Genomic DNA, 23,303 nt, shown 5'->3' on the forward strand with positions numbered 1-23,303 from the left:
AAATTATATGCCACTCTAGTTATAAATGGCCTAATAAAAGTTAGATATACTTAGGACTTAATATAACTACCACTATCTACTCTGGTGTACATGAATTTCTGTCTAAGAGCTCCATATTCTGATTCATCTCCAGCTTCCCTAAAACACAAACACACCTCTGTTCTATCCACTTTGTCATCTCAGTAGCTACCCATGAACATCATTTAACCTTAACTGCTGGTCCCATTTTTTTCACATTTGGAAAATCATCTAATCTATTGTTGTCAAAGAAAAGAGAAAATGATGTACAAATTTCTTCTCAGAAAATCAATACAAGGCCTCCTGGAGAGTTAGAGACATTAGAATTTTTCACATCTGTGTTCAAAAGTACCTCACACTTAAAAAACAAGCAAATGGTCTCAACTGTAACCAAATCGTGCCATTTTTGTTTTAATCAATTAAGACTTATTTGTTACTTTGTTAAAATAAATTCTCAGGAATCCTTTGTCTCTCTGTATCCTCCACAGTGAGGATACAAGTGCCTTGTACATGTGTTCATATGATGCTATAAATATCTGTAAATTCCCAGGTGAAATAAAAGCCCAATTTTCCGCCTATAAGACTGGGGGTGGGGGTGGACTGGAGTAACAAGAGGCAAAAACTCCTCCCTGCAGACAAGGTAATATTATTCTCCAAAAGCCAAGACCAATGTCAATACATCATGTCTTCTATTAACAATTTAAATTCTGCCTAATCAAAGGGAATAATGGATTGCAGTTAGCTTCTCTGCCAGTCTCCCACACACAGAAAACACAAGCCCTGTTCCATATCCCCAGTGCAGTTAGAACAATGAAAATCTTTACACTCAACCTTCCTGAAGCCTTGCAAACCTCAACAAAATTCCATTAATTCTACAAATATTCATTACATAGTATAATATGACAAATGGTGTATTAAAAGTTAGGACCATACAAAACGGTGGTTGAATAAAACTTCTGTTATCACGGGGTTTATATACTAGTGAGGAAAGACAATCAGTAATAAATGAACAAATACATGAGAGATGGCAGTAACTACTAAAGACTTTCTAGCACTTGGGAGATGAGGGTATGTGGTTGGGGGAAGTTGCTATTTACACAAGATAATCAGGGAAGGAGTTCCAGATAAAAAGACTTTAACAAATTAAGGCAACAGTGGTATAGTGTGTCATCAGTGGCCTAGAGGCCTGTGGAACTAACCACCAAGATCAATTACCACCTTTCACATAGCAGGGAAATGTAGTAGTATGCCATTCATTCTATACCTCACATGTTTGCTTCACCCTTAACAAACCAAAGACACAGTGAACAGGACCTTCATCTCTAATTCTGCTAAGTCTCTAGTTTTATGTAGATGGTAAGTAGAGACAGTGGAACTCTATAAATTGTTTATTACACACTTCGAAATTAAAACAATGTGTTCACCTTAAATGAGTCAAAATTAACACAAGTCACTTATTACACTTGATTAAGTGCAATACCTATAGCAAGTAGGTATCAAGTTCACCAAGTAACAAGCAAAAGCCTCCTAAAAAAAAATCATTTTCAATTTGCTGGAAACGGTAATGTCAGATGCAGTTGGAAATAGTAAGCATCAAATAATAACCTCTTTACATGGCTTCAAGTTGTGAAATAATGCTCTAAAAGTGGAAAAGATGAGTAATTTTAATATATTATTGGTAAATTACTATAAATAAAGCCAAAGTAGTTTCCCTAATGTTTAAATTTAAACTTTTAAATTTCTAAAAGAAATAATCACTAGCATTACAAGAGGGAATAATCACTAGCAGACCAAAAAAAAAAAAAAAAACTCAATCCTTACACATTACCACAAACTGATCTTACAAAATTCCATGACCCACATTACCTTAGTCCTAGTATAAAATTTAGTCACTTCATTGCCTGACAAATGCCTTTCTTAAGAGACATAAAAGATCTTCTGAGATAAAGATCTTAAAAGCTGCCAACATTAAAAGGAAGATGTTACTGTTTAAATTTAGAAATCCCATGTAAATTATACCTCAATAACAATTTAAGGAAAAGAATATATACATTTGAATCTAAAAATCCAGGTTTTGGTCATCAAAAAGTCTTTGTTGATAAAGGGGGGAAAGTTATTCCAGAATATACGCTACTATGAAGAATTTGGTATATTTTATTTAAATTTAAACGTTGAAAATGAAGTGTTATTTGATTCAGCATGTGTTGAAAAGCCATCAACTACCAGGTATGATGGCACATGCCTGTAATCCCATGCTCAGGAGGAGGCTGAAGAATAACGTTTGCAAGTTAAAGGCCAGACTGGGCAACCTAGCAAGACACTGCCTCAAAATAAAAAATTTAAAAAAGGGCTAGGGATGTAGCTCAGTGTAAAGCACCTCTGGGTTCAATCCCAGTAGTGCAAAATAAATAAATAAATAAATAATGATTAATTAAAAGTAAAGTCATCAGTCAAATATGTTATAGCAAAAACTTAAAAGGATGTCTGAAATGAGTTACTCTTCTATTAAAGTTAGAAACAATAACTTATTTTGCATACTGTAGTGTTAATTATGAACTTATTTCCCCTTTAATTTATTTTAAATAAAAGAATAAAATTATTCTCTCAATGCAATAAAAAGCATTTTGAGAAACAGACCTCTACTGCTAACAAAATTAGAAACAACAAATATAACACTACTTAATATATGGTACATAATACTTCAATGGGTTTTTATTAGTTCTGCTACTACGTACCTACCACAGTAACAATGCAGTAATGGTATAAAAAAAAAGAATAAAATGTTGATTCTTTCATAACAGTTTATCTACCTATAAATTAGTAATGCTACATATATATTTTCAAACACAAATTCTACCTGTAGATGTATAGGTGAAGAGTCCCTTAAATTAGTGAAAGAATATATTTTCTTGGCTTGCTATGGGAAAGTAATATAAATCTCAAGTGGTCTATACAGACAGCAAGAAAAAATTAACTACCTTCCACCACATTCTACAATACCAAGTTTTTAACTACCTCCCTTTCTGCCAGGGTGTCAAGATTCCCCAAAAGATATTCTTTTCAACTAAACTGCTTATGCTATGAATACTTCAAGTTAATGCTTTCCTAAACTTGGTGAAAACTGGAAAACATTAACTAGCATTTTCTTTCGCTGCTGTCATTAGACACCTTCCAGAATGACTGAGATTGGCAGGTGAGGAGAAGGATTTCTATTTTTAGCCATTTCTATGAGATATTCTTTTAAATTTCATCTCTCCCTATTAGAAATATTCTGACCTCACACTTATTTGAGAGTCTGTCCTAAGTGCTATTCACTTCTAATCTCTGCTTCATAGCTTTGGTAAGGATACTAATTTCACCATCACTATGTTCTGTTCTAGGTTGTCCTTCCACTTCCATGCAAGATCCCATTCATTTCCATGTGACAGGGACTATACTGTAACAGGACCAAGAGACATATCAGAATAAGCAAAGACTCTAGAATCAAATTCCAGATTCACTACTAAGCATTTGACTTTAGTAATGTTAATCACTGAGTTTCAAGTTCTACATTTAAAAATGGAATACTAATATTAATTTGAACATCTTATGAGTAAAATATTTTAAGTTCTTTATAAGCTTTAAAGCACCTTTACTAATACAAGATAGTTATTTTACTTAGTATCTTATTTTATTGCTGTTTTCCCTCATTTTGGCAGACTATTCCTCTACCATTTTCCCATGTAATATTATGAACCACATCAAGCTCAAGACTTCTGGAAAAACCTCTACAGCTCAATTTCTTCACAACTGAGAAGTGTTACAATAGGTACTTGCACTCAAACTAGCAAAACAGACCAGGTAACACTGGCATATGTGTATATTCCAGCTATTCAGGAGGTTAACTTTGTAGGAGGATCCCAAGTTCAAAGTCAGTCTGGGCAAATAACAAGACCTGGTCTCTAAATAAAAAATAAATTTAAAAATCTGAAGATATAGCTCAGTGGCAGAGCACCCCTAGAGTTCAATCCCCAGTACTGCAAAGGAGAAAGAGTGAAGGGAAATTAAAAATAGCAAAAATATTAACACAAACTAGTGGCTGTACTGAAACGATAGGTCATTCAAGCAGTAATCTTTCCATTAAAGTAATGGGTGAAGATACACATACATTCATGTTTATTCCCTCTCTTCCCCATTCCAAATGGTCTGAGTCTAGTCATCATCTTCTCTAATTATCATAAATCACACAAGTTGTTGAGTTGTCACAAATCAACTCCTAATACGACAGTAACCACTTCTTGTTTGCCTTAGTTTATCATATTCATTGGCATCATCATTTTAATTCTGGCTATAGTGAACTACAGTTGACAAAATATAAGGAAGGCAGCATACTATCTGATTCAAGTTGAAAAGGAACTTGTTTCAAAAGATTTGGGCATTCCCCATCTCCAGATGACTTAGAAATTACAAGTCTTAATCTAAATATGCAAGTTTAAGGAAGCCAAGAATGTCACAGAACAAACTACCTCAAGTAACCAATATTAGCTGAACAGGTCTTGTATGGTTCTGTTACATGACAGGAACATACAGAGCAGTTTTCCCCATCATTTTTTTTTGGCCCCAGAGAGGCAATCATTCCCAAAATTCTTGCCAAGAGCAGAAGAGGTTAACTATGTTAAAGGAGCCTCAAAAGCTACAACCCATTCTTGCTTGATCACAGATTAGGAAAATATAACTGATGAAGAAGTCAAGGAAAAGATTATTCTAGGTTAAATCTATAACCCAAGGATAGGAACACAGCTTAAGCATTTTTTCTTAAAACGTTCTAATCTCCTGATAGGAAGAAATGGTTCTCTCCCTGTACAGCAACTTCAGGAGGTCAGTCAAGGAGTATCTTAGCCTCCTGAGCTACTCTATAAATAACTTTTCTAACTTACCTGCCAGTTCCAAATCCATAACTAATTTTTTAAAACAGCACCTACTTTTATTGCCACTCAGCTGTGATATGTAATGTTTCTGGGATAGGATACAGAAACCACCCAAAATTAATGTCCTGGGGTTGACCATACCAAAACAATATTTTGCCAAAATTAGAACAAAAATATACAAGACTACACAAAAGCTAAACTTTTTATTGAACTAAGACCCCAACACAAATTCCAAAACTAGTAACTAAAAGACAAGTACAAAGTTTTGTGAAGAAGTTACAAGAGCTAATGTTGAAAAAAGAAAAATAAACATGGAAATTTTGTGTGCTAAACTTTAACTTCTCAACCATTAAGCAACTAATTTTACTTCTAAAAAGAAAAATGTTACAAATGAGGATAATGAAAATATTGTTATATCTTCAAATTCTGAAACAGAAGGCAAACAGACATGTGAAGAACAAACCAATCGGTAGAGTGCTTCCCTTGTAAGCACAAGGCCCTGGGTTCGATCCCCAGCACCGCAAAAAAAAAAAAAAAGAACAAACCAAGAAGGTACTGGGCAATTAGGTTGATCAAATTATGAGCATATGCAAATATGGCATAATGAATTCCAATATAATGTACAATTATAATGCATCAATAAGAAATTTTTAAAAAAAGGACAAACCAGAACTTTCCCTCAGTTCCTACCAAAGTTCAAAAGCAACTCTCCTATAACTTATTTCCTCTTTTATACACAGTTTTTAAACAACAATTCAACATAGATTCACACTGGCCTTATAAATCAAAGCTAGACAAATTCCCCTCATGATAATCTACCTGAAATAACACACTAGTAACTACAATTAGTAAAATGAAAATTTTTCCTACTCACCTAAATGAAATGCTACCTTTCCAAAATTCTTCCCTCCCTTTCCAAAGAGGCATCTGAAGACAAACTTAGAAGCTAAAAAAAGTATGTACCAACCACTATTAAAACAAGTTTTCCTAAGTATAAATATCAACTGAATAAAATCAAAACATTATCCTAACCCACACCAGGGATGTACACCTGAAATCCCAATGACTCAAGAGCTAAGAAAGAAGTTCAAGGTCAGTCACATCAACTCTGTTGAGACTGTTTCAAAATAAAAAATAAAAAGGACTGGGGATGTATTCAGGGGTAAAACACCCCTGATTTCATCTCAGTACCAAAACTAAAATAAACTACACCACTAGCTTTTTTAAATTTCAAATCACAACAGGTAAAAATTTTAAAAAGACCAAAGAGCAAGACACCTTACTTTGACAAGTCCAACCGAAATTAGTTGTGCATATACTTCAAAATAAAAGCAAACCTTTTTTATTCTCTTAATGGTTATTATAGGTGCCACAAAGGTTGCAATCCAAACATATACAAGCAATTATAGCTAGAAAAAAAAATGAAGCCATAATTATACAATTCCAGTTATTAATGAGGAGCCATATACAATTCCCAAATCTATAATACATACACAGAGTTCATACAGTTCCAGAAACATAGTTCTTCCAATAAGCAAACTAAATTAAGGATCCTGAAACAACATTAATGATGCTATATTCCTATGGTTCTAGGAAATAAAAATAAGAGAGGAAAATAAAACTGGATACAATCATCATAAAGTATGATTTAACCAAATCATTATTGTGTGAGAGCATATAATGATGGATTAGAGATACTCCTTATAAACCTTTCATCATGACAACAAATACAGGACAATTTGCCACTGTACAGCACAATTGGCAATGGTTAAAGCAAGAACTGCTACCACCCTTTTTTTTTTTCTTCAGTGCATTCTCAGCCCATGCTGCTTATTGCTAAAAAATATACATATACACAGGTGCAGAGTTTCCAACTCTTAAAACAGTTCCTTTTTACAACAAGGAATAAAATTTCTTCTTCAAAGTTCCCAAAGATGCATAGATTAAAAGCAAGCTGCCTTTTGTAATACTTCAAACATACTCAATAAAATCCTTAACATCTTATAAACCAATGGTAGCATGGAATACGCAGAATAGCAAGTAACACAGTGATCGACTCCTGTATTTAGGGACAGTAAATAACTATTCAGAAGGGCACACTAATATCCTGAAACTTAATTACAAAGATGAATGTGGTTTTAGTAAATGCCAAGATTAATGTTACTAATACTGTTGTTTAAATTTTGATAGCAACCATCCTTTTGAGTTATCAATTCATAACCCTGGTATGAGTGCTCTGAACTGATCAACTGAACCAAGGAAAGACCAAGATACTTGAATATTTTCAATATAAAATTAATTCTGTCAAGAACCTTTTATTAATAATGAACAACCAAAAGCTGTTCAACTAAATAGTTCACTAGTCCAGTACTCTGAGCCCATTATTTCCATCAAGATTTATTAAACATTTACTAAGTATCTTTTATGCAGCATGCATAATAATCTGAAGACTGTGGATACCAAATGAATAAAATGGAGTCCCTGTTTTTAGGAAAGATAAAACATGCACAGGCTGTTTATATGAACGAAAAAGATAAAAACACCCTGCGGAGTGATGGGAAAGCCATCCAATTACATGTCAGGTATGGCCCATGAGGCCAGTTAGGAATGGGGGAAAGGATTCTGCCCTCCTTCACCAAAAAAGGGCATCTAACCTAAAGGTAAATGAATCATGAAAGAAACCTGAGAAGGAAGATAAATATCCTTTGGTCAACCTGAATGACTGAAGTAAAAGATTGAAAAAGAAAAATCTGAGATGTGATTGACTGATCTTTAATCATCAAATATTTTCATATTTTATACTATTCATATTTAAATAAAGGTAGAAGAAACTTCACATTTTTCTTGACTTTTCCTCTTGAAATAAAATCACATAAAACAATGTTGTCTCTCCCTGCCAATGACAGTAAGGTGTACAAGGTTCAAACTGTTTTCTAGTAATGATGACAGATGGACAGGGTACTAGATGGAACAGAACACTGATGGAAAAAGAAGTGACTTGGGAGGCTAAGGCAGAAGGATCACAAATTCAAGGCCAGACTTGAAAATTTAGCAAGATCCTGAATAAAAAAGGCTGAGAATTTTAGCTCAATGGTAAAGTGTGCTCGAATTCAATCCCCAATACAAAAAAAAAGGAAAGAAAAAGTAGGAAGTTGTCATTTCCAAAGGTAATTTACATATATATAGAAATTACATTTGTCAAAGAAAAGTTTTCTCCTAACAATATCCCATTCCTCTAAAGTTTCTGTAAGCTAAGCAGCTCCTTCATATTGCCTGTCATCTATAAAATTAAATGTATTCTAAAAAAGAGTTAAGGCAGGGTGGTGTAGCTCTATGGCAGAGTGTTGGCCTAGTAAGTATGAGGTTCTGAGTTCCATCCCCAGCATGCATAAACAAATAAATTCTAAATTTATTATGTTTACCTTATTAACTAGCAGTGTCTCAGTCAAGTATCTATAAAACAGAGCCAGTAAGATTAACCAACGTTTTTGTAAGTATTAACTATGTTAATGCAAGTCAACTACTAAAGATATACAAACTATTCCTTAAATCTTAGCTACTCTCCCCATTTTGTACATTTTGTCCCAACTGTTTTATCCAATTCTGGATAAAACTGAAAACTCGTCTTAAACTTTAAGCTATCTACTTGCCAATGGAAGTCAGACTTTTTGAAGATTCTGTGCAATTTAAAAACAAATTCCCAAAATGTCAGCAACTACCACTGTTCAGTCTATAATAATCAAATTAACTTTATATAAAAGCTTGAAGGAGCAAAATCTCATTCCAGGCTTCGAGATCTGCAAAACTCCTCCCTTTCCTATTTTCACATTGTCAGCAGAAAATAAAGATACAGTGTAATTCTCAATATGAGCTCTAAGTATGATCCAACTTTACCTACAGTAGCCAAAAGCTACCAGACAATAACTTATATATGAAGTATGACTAAAATGCATACTCCCTCCACAATCTGACCTCAGAAAATCGTCCCAGCTGTATTTCTCATTAAACCCAGTCTGTCTCTCTCACAGCCCCAAAACCCCATTTGCAGACTCATTTGTTCCCCGAACACAATTCCAGCCTTCCCACCTACAAATGTCTGTGCACTTTTTCCTCCATATGAAATGTCTATTGCTCCTCACTGCTTATCATTTAAAGTCCAGTTCTGCCTCTTATCAAAAGTAGTTCTTCCTCTGATCCAAGTACACGCCCACTTGGTACTGGGTTGATTAATCTGTGGAACTTGTGTATGCTAGGCAAGCATTTTACCATGAGCTATACCCCCAGCCCTTTTTAAATTCTATTTTGAAACAGGGCATCACTAAACTGCAGAGTCTGGCCTAGGACTTGTGATCCTCCTGCCTCAGACTCAAGAGTTGCTAAGATTATAAGCATGCACCACTGCACCCAACTCATGCTCCTTTTGAGGTAAGGATCAAGTGTCATTCATTTTTATATTCTTTTCTGGACCCTGATAACTCTCCCTTAGCATCTCTCTTATTGCTTCTAATCAGGATTTGCATAGGTCCTGTTCAACAGTAAACAGAATTCAACAGTAAACAGAATTTGGCCTACATGCTACAGCAAGCAGGAGATTTTAACATTTATGTAATTTTATGAAATACTATGGAATATAAAAAGAATCCTCACTTTTTCCACTCAGGCCAAGAAAAATAAGTCTCACAAAATGATACTTATGAGTCTCAGTAGGCATGGAGACCAGGAGGGAAAGGGCACAGATGTATAGTTAGTAGGAAGTAAGAAGACACGCCTCCCACCACCCGCCGCCACATCCAAGAGATTATTGAAGGCATATACTTCATTTCTTACTATCTTTAATTACAGTTTAAATGAGTTGCCAGTATCTTATATCAAAACACACAAGCCCTTAGCAAATAAAGTCTTATGTAACATACTGTTGTAAGATGTGGACTACTGCAGATAATAAAAAACCTAAAACCAAGGACTATCCAGAATTCACTTCTAACAATCACACAGAATAATAGTAATAGCAGTAATAAAAAGAAGAGGATGAGGAGAAGGAACTGCCCAAGATTTGACTAACAAGTTGTTTGAAATCAAATATTCCAACAATAGGTAGATCCTAGAATAAATATTTTAGTGTGCTAAACTGACCTAATTTTATATAACCTAACTCTGAAAAGTTGACTCCAACCATTTCTTACATTTTCAATCAATATGGAATAAAACTGTAACCAATCATGCAGCAAATTTCCACTTTCTTTAAAAGATCCCGAAGTACTGCTTCATTAAGACACTGAAATCCAGTAAGAAATTCATTTCTCCTTGGTTTATTCAACATTCTTCTGTTGCATACTTGCTATATGCTGTATTTAGCATACTGAAAAAAAAAAGTCACACAGGAACCATCTCTATAAACAATTATAAGCACTATAAAGAATTCCATTATATAAAGTGTCATTATGGGAAAGTACAAAATACTAGAGAGGCATGTGATGACACTTTTCTGTGTGGACAAAAAAAAAAAAAAAACTGCTTATCGATACACATGCAACTATTATGCTATCTCTTCAAACATTTAAAAGACTACAGAACACTGAGAACCTAAAAAACACACCATGAATCAGGCTAAGTGCTCCATTCAGCTGAGAGGATATTCCACCTAAAAAATTATATTTATCCATCAATGAACTATGCCCAGTCCTGGAGATCAACATGAAGAAAATATTTTTCTCCTCCACAATTTTCTACTTCCACATTACAAAAGGAGACAGATTCCTTGTTAACTTTAAAAGAAGGGGTTTCTCATAAGGTCTGAAAGACTCCATCCAAAACTCATGTTGAAATTTAACTGCCACTGAAACAGTATCAGGATGTGGAACTCTAAGAAGATGGCCCTGAGGCCTCCACCAAAGCATTAATGCCATTACTGGAGAAGTGGGTTAGCTATAAAAATTAGCCCTTTCAAGTGCTCTCTTGCTATATAATGTCCTCCACCATGTTATGACACAGCAAGAAGGCCCTCACCAAATATTGAAGCATTGATATTGGACTTCCCAGTCTCCACAACTGAAGTCTATTTTCTTTATAAACTAGTCAGTCTAAGCCGGGTGCAGTGGCACACAACTATAATCCCAGTAACTCAGGAGGGTGAGGCAAAAGAATCCCAAACTGAGGTCGGTCTTGTCTCTTAAGAGAGACCCTGTCCCAAAATAATTTTTTTTTAAAGGGCTGAGAATTAGCTCAGTGGCAAATTATCCCTGGGTTCAATCCCCAGCACCACAAAAAAAAAAAAAAAAAAAAAAATTTACAAAAGGCATTCTGTCCACCTACAACTACAAAGAAAATTTTTTTTTCAAAGTGAACTGTGAATGTGGCTCAGTGGTGAAGTACCTGAGTTCAATCCCTGGTACAAAAAAACAGGGTGGGGGGGGGGGGCAGTCACAGAACAAAAAAATACAGCAAATTTTTTGTAAGAATCTAGTATCCAAAATATGTAAACTATGTAAAAATATAGTACTCTCCTAGTATTCCAAATAAATAACCAAATTTAAGGGAAAGAAATGAATGGATATTTTATCAACTAAGATATACAAATACTCAATAAGCACATAAATACTAAATAGCATTAATCATTCCCTAATGCCGGACTGGGAATATAGCTCAGTGGTAGAGACCTAGCCTAACATACACGAGGCCCTGGGTTCAATGCCCTGTACTATAAAAAATAAATAAAACACTAGACAACTAAACCCAAAATCAGAGTAAGATACCACTTCACACCACTATTATGACTACTTAAAAGTAAAAAACAAAAATCAAGTGTTAATAAGAGTATGGAAAAACTGAAACCTTTATCCACTGCCAAATGGTAGAGCTACTATGGAAGTCTGCTAGTTCCTTAAAAAGTTAAACACATGATCTAGCAGTGTTAATCCTAGGCATAAACCTAAAAGAAAGAAACACGTTCACATATTTTTTTCTTCATAGAAAAAGAGTAAACAACCCAAATGTCTACCAAGTGATGAATGTATAAACAAAACATGATATATCCATACAAGGGAATATTATTCAGCTATAAAAAGGAATGAAATGCCATTACATTATAAGAATGAACCTTGAAAACATCATCATGCTAAGTGAAAGAAGTCAGACACAAAACCATATATTATATGGTTCCATTTATATGAAATGTCTAGTAAAGAAAAATTCATACACAGAAAGCAGATTAATTGTTGTGAGGAGTGGAGAGGTGACTGAGAATAACTGTTAATGAAGGAAAGGAAATTAGATAATGGTTGTGGTTACAATGTTATGAATGTATTAAATACCACTTAACATTACACTTTGAAACAGTTTTCATATTATGTCTTGATTTTAAAATTATTTAAAAACCACACACAATTCCCTTTTTTTCATAATTATCTTTGAATTACTTAACTGCTAATATTTCAAATTATTCCATTTAATGAAGGTATCAAATTTCTGCAAACACTTTTTGAAGATCAAAAGGTCTTGCAGCTAGGCATGGTGGTTCCTGCCTAAAACCCCAGTTACCTGGGAAGCTGAGGCAGAAAATTTTCAAGTTTGAGGCCAGCCTAGACAACCTAGTAAGACCCTGTCTCCTAAAATATAAAAAAGGAATGGGAGCCAGTCACAGTAGCCCACACCTGTAATCCCAGAGGCCCCGGAGGCTGAGGCAGGAGCAACAGCAAGGAGCTAAGCAACTCAGTGAGACCCTGTCTCTAAATAAAAAAATACAAAATTGGACTGAGGATGTGGCTCAGTGGTTGAGTGCCCCTCACTCACTTCAATCCCCAGTACCAAAAAAGAAAAAAAAAAAAGGGCTGGCTATGTAGCTCAGTGCTTGCTTAGTATGTGTGAGGTCCTGGGTTCAATCCACAGTACCACAAAATAGGGGGAATGGGAGTAGGGGTAGGGAGGGCTTTGAAAATCCTCTCCAGGGAAATACCACCCATATTAGATGTATTTAAAATACAGTATATTTATTCTTCTTAAGCACCCAAAAGATAGGTAATTATTTTATCAGCATATTCAAGCTGAAACACAGATACCCCTTGTTCTCAGAGTTTATAGTCACAAGAGACCTATAATCAGCAGAAACAAGTACATTAAAATATGGTACCTTCTGTGAAATCACCTGTAGAGTCTAACTGCAATCTTTATGGAGGGAAGCAGTTTGGAGAGTATACCTAGCTTCCTCAGCCACTACTTGGAAAAACTCCCCTAGAGTAAAATTTGGGCCCCTAGGATGCTTTTAAGTAAAAACCAATGCTATAAATACCAGCACATTCCTGAAATCACCGCTGGAGTTCCAAGTGTTCAGAAGAAAACTTTAAACAATTCCCATCAACCCCTGGTATCAACTTTTGGTACAGATTTAGTAATCTTACTTTTAACATCATTGCTACTACCATACCAATCCTTACTTCGTACTTACATAAGGCTTACTTCTAAATCGGTCATTTCTTTTAAATTTTTACATTATCTGCTAAGTGTACTTTATCTTTGCTTAATCAAAAATGAATCTGCCACATAGTCACACTTGAGGAGGCATCCTTCACACAAGAAGTCATTACGACTCCCACTACCTTGGAGTGGTACAAGAAAAGAGCTCTGACAAACATTTCAGATCTATTTCTGGTCCTTTGTTTAATTCTTAAAATTACATTTCTACTTTCAAGAACATGCCCTCAAAATGTGCATTTTAAATATAACGTTTAAATTGAGCAGTTATAACCAAAACTTTGCTCTAACAATATTTTAGAAAACACCACCCAGTATCTAAACAAAACTAAACCTCTTGAAGTCTCATGAGTTTTATGAAACACACAGATAATTTGTTATAATGTGTTACCGACATTACTAACTTTATAAATTTGCAACCAGGTAATTACAATTCATTACAACTAAGATAATTACCATAAAGAATATTCATAACAGATCTTACTCTGTTGCCATCAATTGTTCACAGAATAGTCTGAGCTATGCAAGCAGACTGTGCACCCAGAGGGTTGCTGACTTTGGGAAATTCATATATACATGGTTTACATATACATATAGTACTAACTACAGTTTATTAACAAAATTATAAATTTCATAAATGGTGATAATGTTGGACTGCCAAGAGCATGAGAATTATTTAAGTAATGTTTTTTTCTCAAACAGTTTACTTAAAGAAAACAATGGGGCTGCTTCCCCCTCCCCCCCTTGCCTAGCATGCCTGAGGCCTTGGGATTCAATCCCCATCATGGTTAAAAATAAATAAATAAATAAAACAAAATGAAAGCAAAAGAGTTTAAAGAAGTTTTAAAAGAGAAGAGTGGAGATGGGGGTACAGCTCAATGGTAGAGCACTTGCCTGGTATGTGCAAGGTCCTGGGTTTGACCCCCCAGCCTCACTAAAATAAAAAGAGAAAAAAATGACTGGAGGTATCTATTTTAACAAAGGAATGAGGAAGACATTTTGTGTCCAAGAAATGGTTAGTGCAAAGGCAAATAGTTCAGGTTCTGATAGTGCACGTCTGTGATCCCAGGGACTACAGAGGCCAAGACAGAAGACCACAAGTTCAAGGCCAGCCTCAGGAATTTAGCAAGAGCCTATCTTTAAAAAAAAAAAAAAAAAAAAAAAAAAGAGCTGGGGATATAGCTTAGATAGAGTGAGTGCTCCTGGGTTCAATCCCAGTACTAAAAAGGGCAGGAAAAACGAATCAAAGGCAAATAGTTTAGATCTCAAGAAACACATTTTGGGAGCGGGGTTGTGGCTCACTGGCACAGCATATGAAGCACTGGGTCCAATTCTCAGCACCACATATAAGTAATAAAATAAAGGTCCACCAACATTAAAAAAAAGAAACTCATTTTGGCTTAACTGATACCCAATCTGCCTGTTTTTCACGCAAAGGGATAGCTCTGGAAGGGAGGATTAAACAGAAAACAAATAGATCAAGGGCTCCAAGATTTCCAATTTAATAACAGACTTTATTAAGACCTTGAAAGGGAGGGTATTTGTTTATATTATTGCTGGACTCTTTTTCTTCCCCCAGTGGTCACCTTTCCAAGTAACACCACACAGTCATTCTAATCTACTTAACAGTGTGAAACAATAAAAGGACGAAGCCACATCTCTTGCTTCAAAGTCTTCCAGTGGTCGCTGTTAACTACCAAATCAAATCCAAAATTACTTCAAGAGTTCAAGGGTCTCTCAAATCAAGTTCCTTTCTGAATACCTTTTTCTCCCCTAAAATATATACCTTTTTCCTTAGAGGCATATTTTTTTAGTATCAGAACCTGACATTAAAATAAAAATAATAAAAAATGACCTTGACACTTTTAATAGCTAAGAACCACAGTTTTTAATCTGAGTTTTCTCTATCAATATTTATTGTTAGAAATTAAAACTCGCAAGAATAGAGGATAGATGGACTATATAGAGGAAAAAGAGGGGTGGGAGGGATGGTAGGAGGGAAAAACAACAGAATGAATCAAACACCCTTACCCTATGTAAAGGTATGATTCCACAAATGGTATGCCTCTACTTCATGTACAACCAGAGAAACAAGTTGTACCCCATTTGTTTGCAATAAAAAAAGAAAAAAGAAAAAGAAATTAAAACCCCAAAATGTAAAATTTCATTTAAAAATAATAAAATCTATTATATGTTGACAAAGTTTCATGAAAAATAACTACATTTTCCAAAACAAAATTTTACAAGAGTGGCATTATTTTGCATTTTTGTAACACTTTACTATCTGGCTTAATAGAAAACAGTTGGAATTACTCTTATGTGCTAATACATTCAATCTGTTAGAATATCACACACATAGTCTCTGAAAAACTCCACTGTACACTAGTGAAAGAATGAAAACTGAAAAGGCAAATACTATCTTCATATATGAACATAATTTTTTAACCTCACAAACTTTCTGCAAGTGTTTGGGGGACTCCCAAGAGTCCCTGGACTACACTTTTAAGAATCACTACCAACAAAAGAGCAGAGGCAACACGAAGAAGCAAAGATAGCCCTCTATATTTGAAAGTGGAACAACTGAACATTCACACACACACACACACACACACACACACACAAATTTGTATAGACACAGACTTCACACCTTTCACAAAAATTAACTCAAAGGGAATACAGAACTAAATGTAAAAACAACAAAACAATAAAGCTCCTAGAAGATAACATAAGAGAAAAATCTGGATGACCCTCGGTTTGATGATGACTTTTTAAGATACAACACTGACTGATCTATCCATTAAAGAAGAACAGTCAGGTATGGTGGTGCATGCCTGAAACTTCACCTACTTAAGAGGCTAAGGAAAGAGTGTAATTTCAAGGCCAGTCTGAACAATTTAGTGAGACCATCTCAAGGTAAAAAAATTAAAAGGGTTAGAGGAGGTAGCTCAGTGGTAGATGTGACCTGGGTTCAAGTCTCAGTACCACTAAAAAAGAAAAGCTGGATTTCATTAAAATGCAAACTTTCTGTTCTGGAGATAATGCTCATAAGAATAAAAAGGAAAGATGAAGACTGGGAGAAAATATCTGCAAAAGATACATCCAACAGGGAACTATAACCTAAAATATACAGAGAATTCTTAAAATTCAATAAGAAAACAACAACTTTTAGAAACATCACCAAAAAAGATACACAGGCTAGCTGGGCACAGTGGACCCGCCTATAATGCCAGCAACTGTAGAGGCTAAGGCAGGAGGATCACCAGTTCAAGGCCACTCTCAGCAATTTGGCAAGACTCTAAGCAACTTAGTGAGCGCCTGTCTCAAAATAAAAAAATAAAAAGGGGTGGAGATGTAGCTCAGTTATAAAGTACTCCTGAGTTAAATCCCCAGTATAAAAATAAAAAAAAAAAAAGGAGACTCTCAGCAACTTAGGAACACCCCATTTCAAAGTAAAATAAATTGTTAAAAAGTATAACTATAAAAAGAAATTCCAGATCTTTCCTCCATCTTATCATCAAGGAAATGAGGCAAATTAAAACAGCAATGAACTACATACACCTGTGAAAATGGTCAAACTCTTAACAGTGACAATGTTAAATACTACCAAGGATGTACTACAAAAACTCTTGATCGAAATGCAAAAATATGCAGTGACTTTGAAAGACAGTTTAGCATTTTCTACAAAACTAAACATTTTTTTAAAGAGAATAAAACCTTTACTTTGTTTTTATGTGGTGATAATGATTGAACCCAGTGCCTCACGCATACTAGGAAAGCATTCTATCACTAAGCTACAACCCCAGCCCCAAACATATTCTTTATCATAACATACACACAAATGTTGACAGTAGTTTAATTCATAATAGTGAAAATATAGGAGTAACCAAGCTGTCCTTCAATAAGTGAATGGACAAATAAACTGTGTTACTTCCAGACAATGGAATATTATTCATTGCCAAAAAAGAAATTTTCAAGCCATGAAAAGACATAGAGCAATCTTAAAGGCCTATTACTAAGTAAGTACTAAGTCGATATGAAAAGACATACATAGTTCCCAACTATGTGATATTCTGGAAAAGGCAAAATCATTAAGACAGTTTTAAAAAAGAAAATCAATGGTTTCAAGAAGTCTGGGGTGTTTAAACTACTTTGTATAATACTACAATGGTGGGTATATGAAACACATTTTTTCCAAAACCAAAGAATGCATCCTAATGCCAAAAGTGAATACTATTGTATATTATGGAGTTTGGGTATAATGTCAATATAGGTTCATCTATTATGACAACTGTACCACTTTAGTGAGGGACATTAATGGGGAAGCTATTCACGTGGGAATAAAGTAAGTACGAGAAACAAGAAGCTCAATTTTTCTGTGAACCTAAAACTGCTCTAAAACAACATTCATTTTCTGGGATAGAAAATTATTATGTTAAAAAGTCACACTGAGATGACAGTACAAACTTCAAGTACTACACTACTTGGGTTCAAATCCCAGTTCACCTCTTCTAGCTATATGACTTTGTGGGGAAAACAGAAGCTCTCTCATAAATTTGTTAAATGGAAATGAATTAGTTAAGAAATACAAAGTCTTCTATAAGGTATCTGGCACACATTAAGTACAAAGAATATGGCCATAGCTACCTTTCTTCTAATACAACTTGAGAAATCCTTAATACTTTGATAGTCTGGCAAATCAAAACTGAACATGATTTTTAATACCAAGGTTTACGTTTAATGAAGATTCCTTGTAAATGAATATCACTAGCCAAATCTAAATGCCCAAAATAATTCTCCACGAAAAGAACAATATACACAATGAACACACAAAATTCTAAAAGGTCAAATCTAAAATTTTGATTCTCTAGAGAAATGTATAAAGCAGTTCAACTGGGAACATACGGAGACAGAACACAAAGTAACGGAAATGCCACTTTAGCCACCAAAAGAACAGGAAGAGCAAATATTAAGCCTTTACTCTGCAAGTACCTCTTCTTGTTAGGGCTCTAACACTGTGCCAAGAAACCTTTAAATTTATGTTTCTTACTTCTTTGATTTTACAAGAGAAATAGTTAAGCACTTTGAAACTGAAGAAAATAAACAGAAGCAACTTTCTATACCTTTAGAGTGCACTTTTGCATTAAATACTCTAATAAACAATTTAAAATTCTAGTAAACAATTTTATTTAAATTAAAGCAATTCTAATTAATTAAAATATATTTAAACAAGTATATTTTTAAGATATCAAAGGATGTGTTTCATACAAATGCTTTACAAATATGAAAGGAAATAGCCAAGTCATTATAATGTGTTTCACTTCTCACCCACCACTATAACTTTAAATTCAAACACACTTTAAAAAATCATCCAAGCCTGGTATGGTGGCACATGCCTATTAATTCCACTACTCCAGGGGCTGAGGCAGGATTGCAAATTCAGCCAATCCCCAGCAATTTAGTGAGACCCTGTCTCAAAATAAAATAAAAAGGAATAGGGATGTAGCTCAGTGAGTGCTTATGTAGCATGCACAAAGCCCTGGGTTCAATCACCAGTAGAGGGGAAAAAAAAAAATTCCAGATATGTAAAACACATAGTAAACAAGCACAGATGCTCATTGACCAATATTAAGCATTTTTTAAAGTAAGTCCATTAGTGATGTGTAATCACTTTACAAAGTTTTAGACTTCATTTTCTAATTACAAATAGGACAGGTAGAAAAATGGGTGAATGTCAGTCTTCTTTTAGAAATACACACTTCAGTTGACCCTCTCTTTCTATGGGCTCTAACCCTTGAACTCAACTAACCTCGGACCAAAACATCTGCAGGGAAACGTTGCACATGTACTTAACTTGTACAGACTTTTGTCATTATTCCTTAAATATACAATATAATAACTACTTACATAGCATTTTCTATTAGACATAAGTAACTGGAGATGATTTAAAGTATTAAAGTAACCTAGAGACCCTATAAAGTGCAGGTTATATGCAAATATTATGTCATTTTATGTAAGGGACTTAGGCATCCACGAAGTTTGGCACATGGAGGGGAGATATTTGTGTATGGGAAACTGAGGTCCTTCAAATAAAAGGGCTGCCATTCCTCTACCTTGATTATGGACAGCCATTAGAGGTCTGAAATTACATAGAAATCATGTTCATTTTTACATGTTTCGAGTTTAACAATTCTTCACATTAGGGACATTAGTTAACTTTTATCCATTAATGCCTATAAGCAAAGAAAAAAATATCTTTCTTCAAGAAGTATATAATGTAGTATGAATGAAGCCATAATGCATGGATCATAATAATCACTTCTTAATATAGAAAGATCTTGGAGAGGAAGTGCACAGAAACCATTGTCACACTCTATGGCTTATAGGAAATCAACAGTCGTAAGCATGTTATGTTTTTGTTAAACGCTTCCATTTTAAAAATGAAATTGTTTTCATTTGGTTCAAATAAGTAGGCATCAGATGTTAGAGTCATTAAAAAGTACAATGAACTGCAAATTGTGGTGCTGAAAATCTGTAATCCCAAAGACTGCCAGGTGTGGTGCTGAAAATCTGTAATCCTCAAGACTCCTGGGAAGCTGAGGCAGGAGGATCACAAGTTCCAGAGACCAGCCTCAGCAATTTAGATTGACCCTGTGTCAAAATAAAAAGGGAGGGGGATGTCGCTTAGCAGTGAAGTGCCTGAGTTCAAGCCACAGACCAAAACAAACAAAAAAATCCAAAATACAAGCTTTCTTCGTTAAAAAAAAAAAAAAAAAACTTCAGAGAAATAAATTGTGACGATATATTTCTGTGTAAAACCTAAACTTTCAATTTTCTAAGGTGTTTAGTAAAGCACTGGCTGGTGAGACTTTAAATTTATTCATCAGTGAGAACTGGCTTCAAGGACATTTCAACAGCAAAGGCAAAATAATATCACTGCATTTTAAAACCTCACTGAAAAGAAATGGAGGCACTTTATGTATACGGTTTTTTGTTTTAAAATCAAACTTTATCAGGTATACTCGAGCTCTAAAAATATGGGAGCTTGTAAAACAGCAGAAGAGATAAAGAACTACAATCATCAGATTATCCTCAAAATCTAATCCAAGTTAACATTTGCAGTAGCAGCCATTACAAGAAACAAGGCCATTAGCATTTATAAAACTACAAACAACACTCTCCTAACCATAGTCAACCTATTGTCTATTCCTTCAAGGAACACCTCAAAAGAATCACTGCTCCATTTGAAATACCACATACCCTTACAAAAACTTTTAAAATACTTATTTTGAATGAGGGAAAACAGTTCACATGGTAAAGTAGTTTCTTCTTACACACACACACACACACACACAGAGGTATAGTGTTAAGGTAAACTAAGCTTTGGTAGAGCAAACCAAGTAGTCTTTGGAAGGAATATAAGCAGTAGACAAGCCTACTCCAAATATTAAATAAAAGTAAAACACTTATGGCTTCACAATGCATTTTAAAGAAAATTCTGTTTATACAAGTGTCATCATTTAAGTATACTCTCCATTCTCTAAACAGGCAGAAACTGAGAAGTAAAAAGTAACTTGCATGTATGTCACAAAGAACCAAACAGTAATGATTTTTACAAAACTTTTCCAAAATCACAATGAATGATGATTCTGTCTGTGGTGATTATTGTTCTAAAAGCACTTTGTGAGCAAAGTATCTTGGAAGAATTCACGTTTCTTTAAAAAAAAAAAACAAAAACTAAGTGCAGTGCAAGTAGTACAAGCCAAAGTTTAAATAAAACACCAAAAAGGACTCTTGACAATAAATTCCCTTTCAGAACATGCTCACTCTTGCTTCAAGGTAAAGCAAAGTAACTTCCATGTAGGATGAAAGTTATTCAGTCTAATGTATCCAGTGGTCATTTTAAAAGGGAACTTAAATTTGTGACTATTTCCCTATTCTTCCCTGAAAAGTTTCAGGTCAAAGTTCCATGGACTTAAGGGTTGAGATCCACTGAGCTTTGTACCCTGAGGTAAAGGTGGTGGCTTACGAGTGGCTTTCTAGGTTTGAAAAAAAATTGGGAGGAGTTAGTGCTATTAACTGAATCTAAGTTAGTGAATGAAGTGATACTATGCTGTATTACAAAAGTTAGTTGCCCAAAAGATAATCAGCATGAATTAAAATGTATCCAAAATTAAACTCCATCAAACATCTTAACCAGATGTATGTTATTTGTAGATAATTTTATTAATTCATTTTGAATAACAACAGTCTGCACATTTAAGCTTTCAAAGTTTCACACTTAAGCTTCTAAATTCAAACCTCCAGGGTTAACAGTTCCAAGAACCGACACCAATATGAACAAAGCCTTTTTCCATATCCCCATTTGATATTAAAATTGTGGGGGGGGCTGACATTCTCAACTCACCCCAGTCAAAAGCATAAATAATATGAATAAATTCCACCAGAGGCAACCAAAAATACCAACTTTCCACAAAGCTTTCCCTAAACCAAAGTGAATCCCTTTACTTTTACGCCTCACGAAGAAAGTAATATGGGATGAAAGTCGGGGTAACTGGCTCTCAAAGGAAGCCATAGAAGCAAAGAAAGGTAACCCAAACGGGGGAGGAGGAAAGGTGGAAGAGAAAACCGGAAAGGGTGAAGAAAGGAAGTGGGAACCACTTCGAGGGCTGCGGAGTAACAGGGTCCAAGGAACCCGGAGTTCAAGGAAACCCAAAAAAGGCTGATGGGGAAACAATGGGGAGGTGAGTCCCGGAATAAACGTGAAGATGCGAGGGCGACGAGGCTGCACAGGACGGGTGGGATGGAAGGGGGAAAGGCTGCAGTAGACAGGAGAAGCAGAGGGTGCGAGGCAAGGCGGGGAGGCAAGTTGGCCCGGTGCATTGGGGCACGGAGGTGCATCGAGCGAGGAGGCCAGGGTCTCCTAGGATCTAGGAGGGGAGTGGCTTGCCGAGAGATTTTTAGACAGGAGACGGAGGCCCTGAAGGCAGGTGTGATGGAAGCAAAAAGAACACAGTTCGACGAGCATAGGACCCGCCGTGCCAGATAAGACGCAGAGGGGAAGAGACAGCTGGAGGAGGAAAGAAAAGAGATGGAGAGAAGGACGCGGGCTGCGCGGACTTGGAAGGGGTATGCGGTGGGCTTCACTCACAGTCCAGGTGCTTTTTCTTGGGGCCCATGATCTCGTGGGTCGTGGCCTTGCATACTGTCTTGGACACCGCGGAGCCGGTGACACTGTGCTGGGCGGCGGTGATTCGATCCGTCAGGCTCTGGCCAGACATCTCTGCGGCTCCTCCGCCACCCCTTCTGCTCGGCAGCCGGCGGGGACCGGGACCCCCAAGTGCTGGAGGGCCCCCACCCCCCACCGCACCCCCTACCCCCACCGGCTCCTAGCCCGCCTGCCGGCCTGGGGCGGGGCTCAGGGCCGCGCGCTGCCACTCAGCCTGCAGAGAACCAGCTCGTGTCCCCCGCGGGGTCCGACACGATGTCGAGCCGTCTCTTTGCCCCCGCCTCAGATCTGCCCACCCCTTCCCTGGTCAGCTGGAGCCGGGCTGGGCAAGAGGGACAGGCAGCTGCAGGAAAATGGCGGCGCCAGGCTCCTCCTCGGAGCTTTCCGGGCTGCCCCGGGTCACGTGACTAGGGCACCGCCCCTCCTCCCTTCTCCCGCCCCTTTTCCCTTCCCTTTCCTCCTCCTCGCCAGCCCTCCCTCGCTCGGCGAGGGAAGAGCGGGGCGGCGCCCGCGCGTTACGTGATGGAACCCGCCCGGCGGGCGCAACAGGAGGCCGGCCCAGGGGGAGTGCGCGGCCCGCCGCGTCACGTGGCCCTCTCTGCCAACAGGTCGCCTAAGGCTGGGCCCGGGGGTCACAGAGGGGGGGCGGGGCGGGGCGGGGGAGGGACGGCGAGGCCGGCGAGCTG

The 23,303-nt window shown here is 36.4% G+C and overlaps 1 protein-coding gene across 12 annotated transcripts in view; it reads right to left on the minus strand.

The window, feature by feature from the left end:
* Picalm (phosphatidylinositol binding clathrin assembly protein) overlaps positions 1-23,018 on the minus strand; it is a 100,166-nt gene extending 77,148 nt beyond the window's left edge. For 4 of the 12 annotated variants that reach the window (XM_047519413.1, XM_047519412.1, XM_047519409.1 and 1 more), the window contains exon 1: positions 22,540-23,017. In XM_047519413.1, the coding sequence (XP_047375369.1) occupies positions 22,540-22,669 (130 nt within the window). In that variant the 5' untranslated portion in view covers positions 22,670-23,017. Of the gene's footprint in view, positions 1-22,539 lie in introns of all 12 variants that reach the window. The other 8 variants (XM_047519420.1, XM_047519410.1, XM_047519408.1 and 5 more) reach the window with 5 other exon arrangements.
* Positions 23,019-23,303: the final 285 nt, after the last annotated feature.

Source organism: Sciurus carolinensis, chromosome 11 (assembly GCF_902686445.1).
Source record: "Sciurus carolinensis chromosome 11, mSciCar1.2, whole genome shotgun sequence".
In the NCBI taxonomy this organism is placed as follows: domain Eukaryota; kingdom Metazoa; phylum Chordata; class Mammalia; order Rodentia; family Sciuridae; genus Sciurus; species Sciurus carolinensis.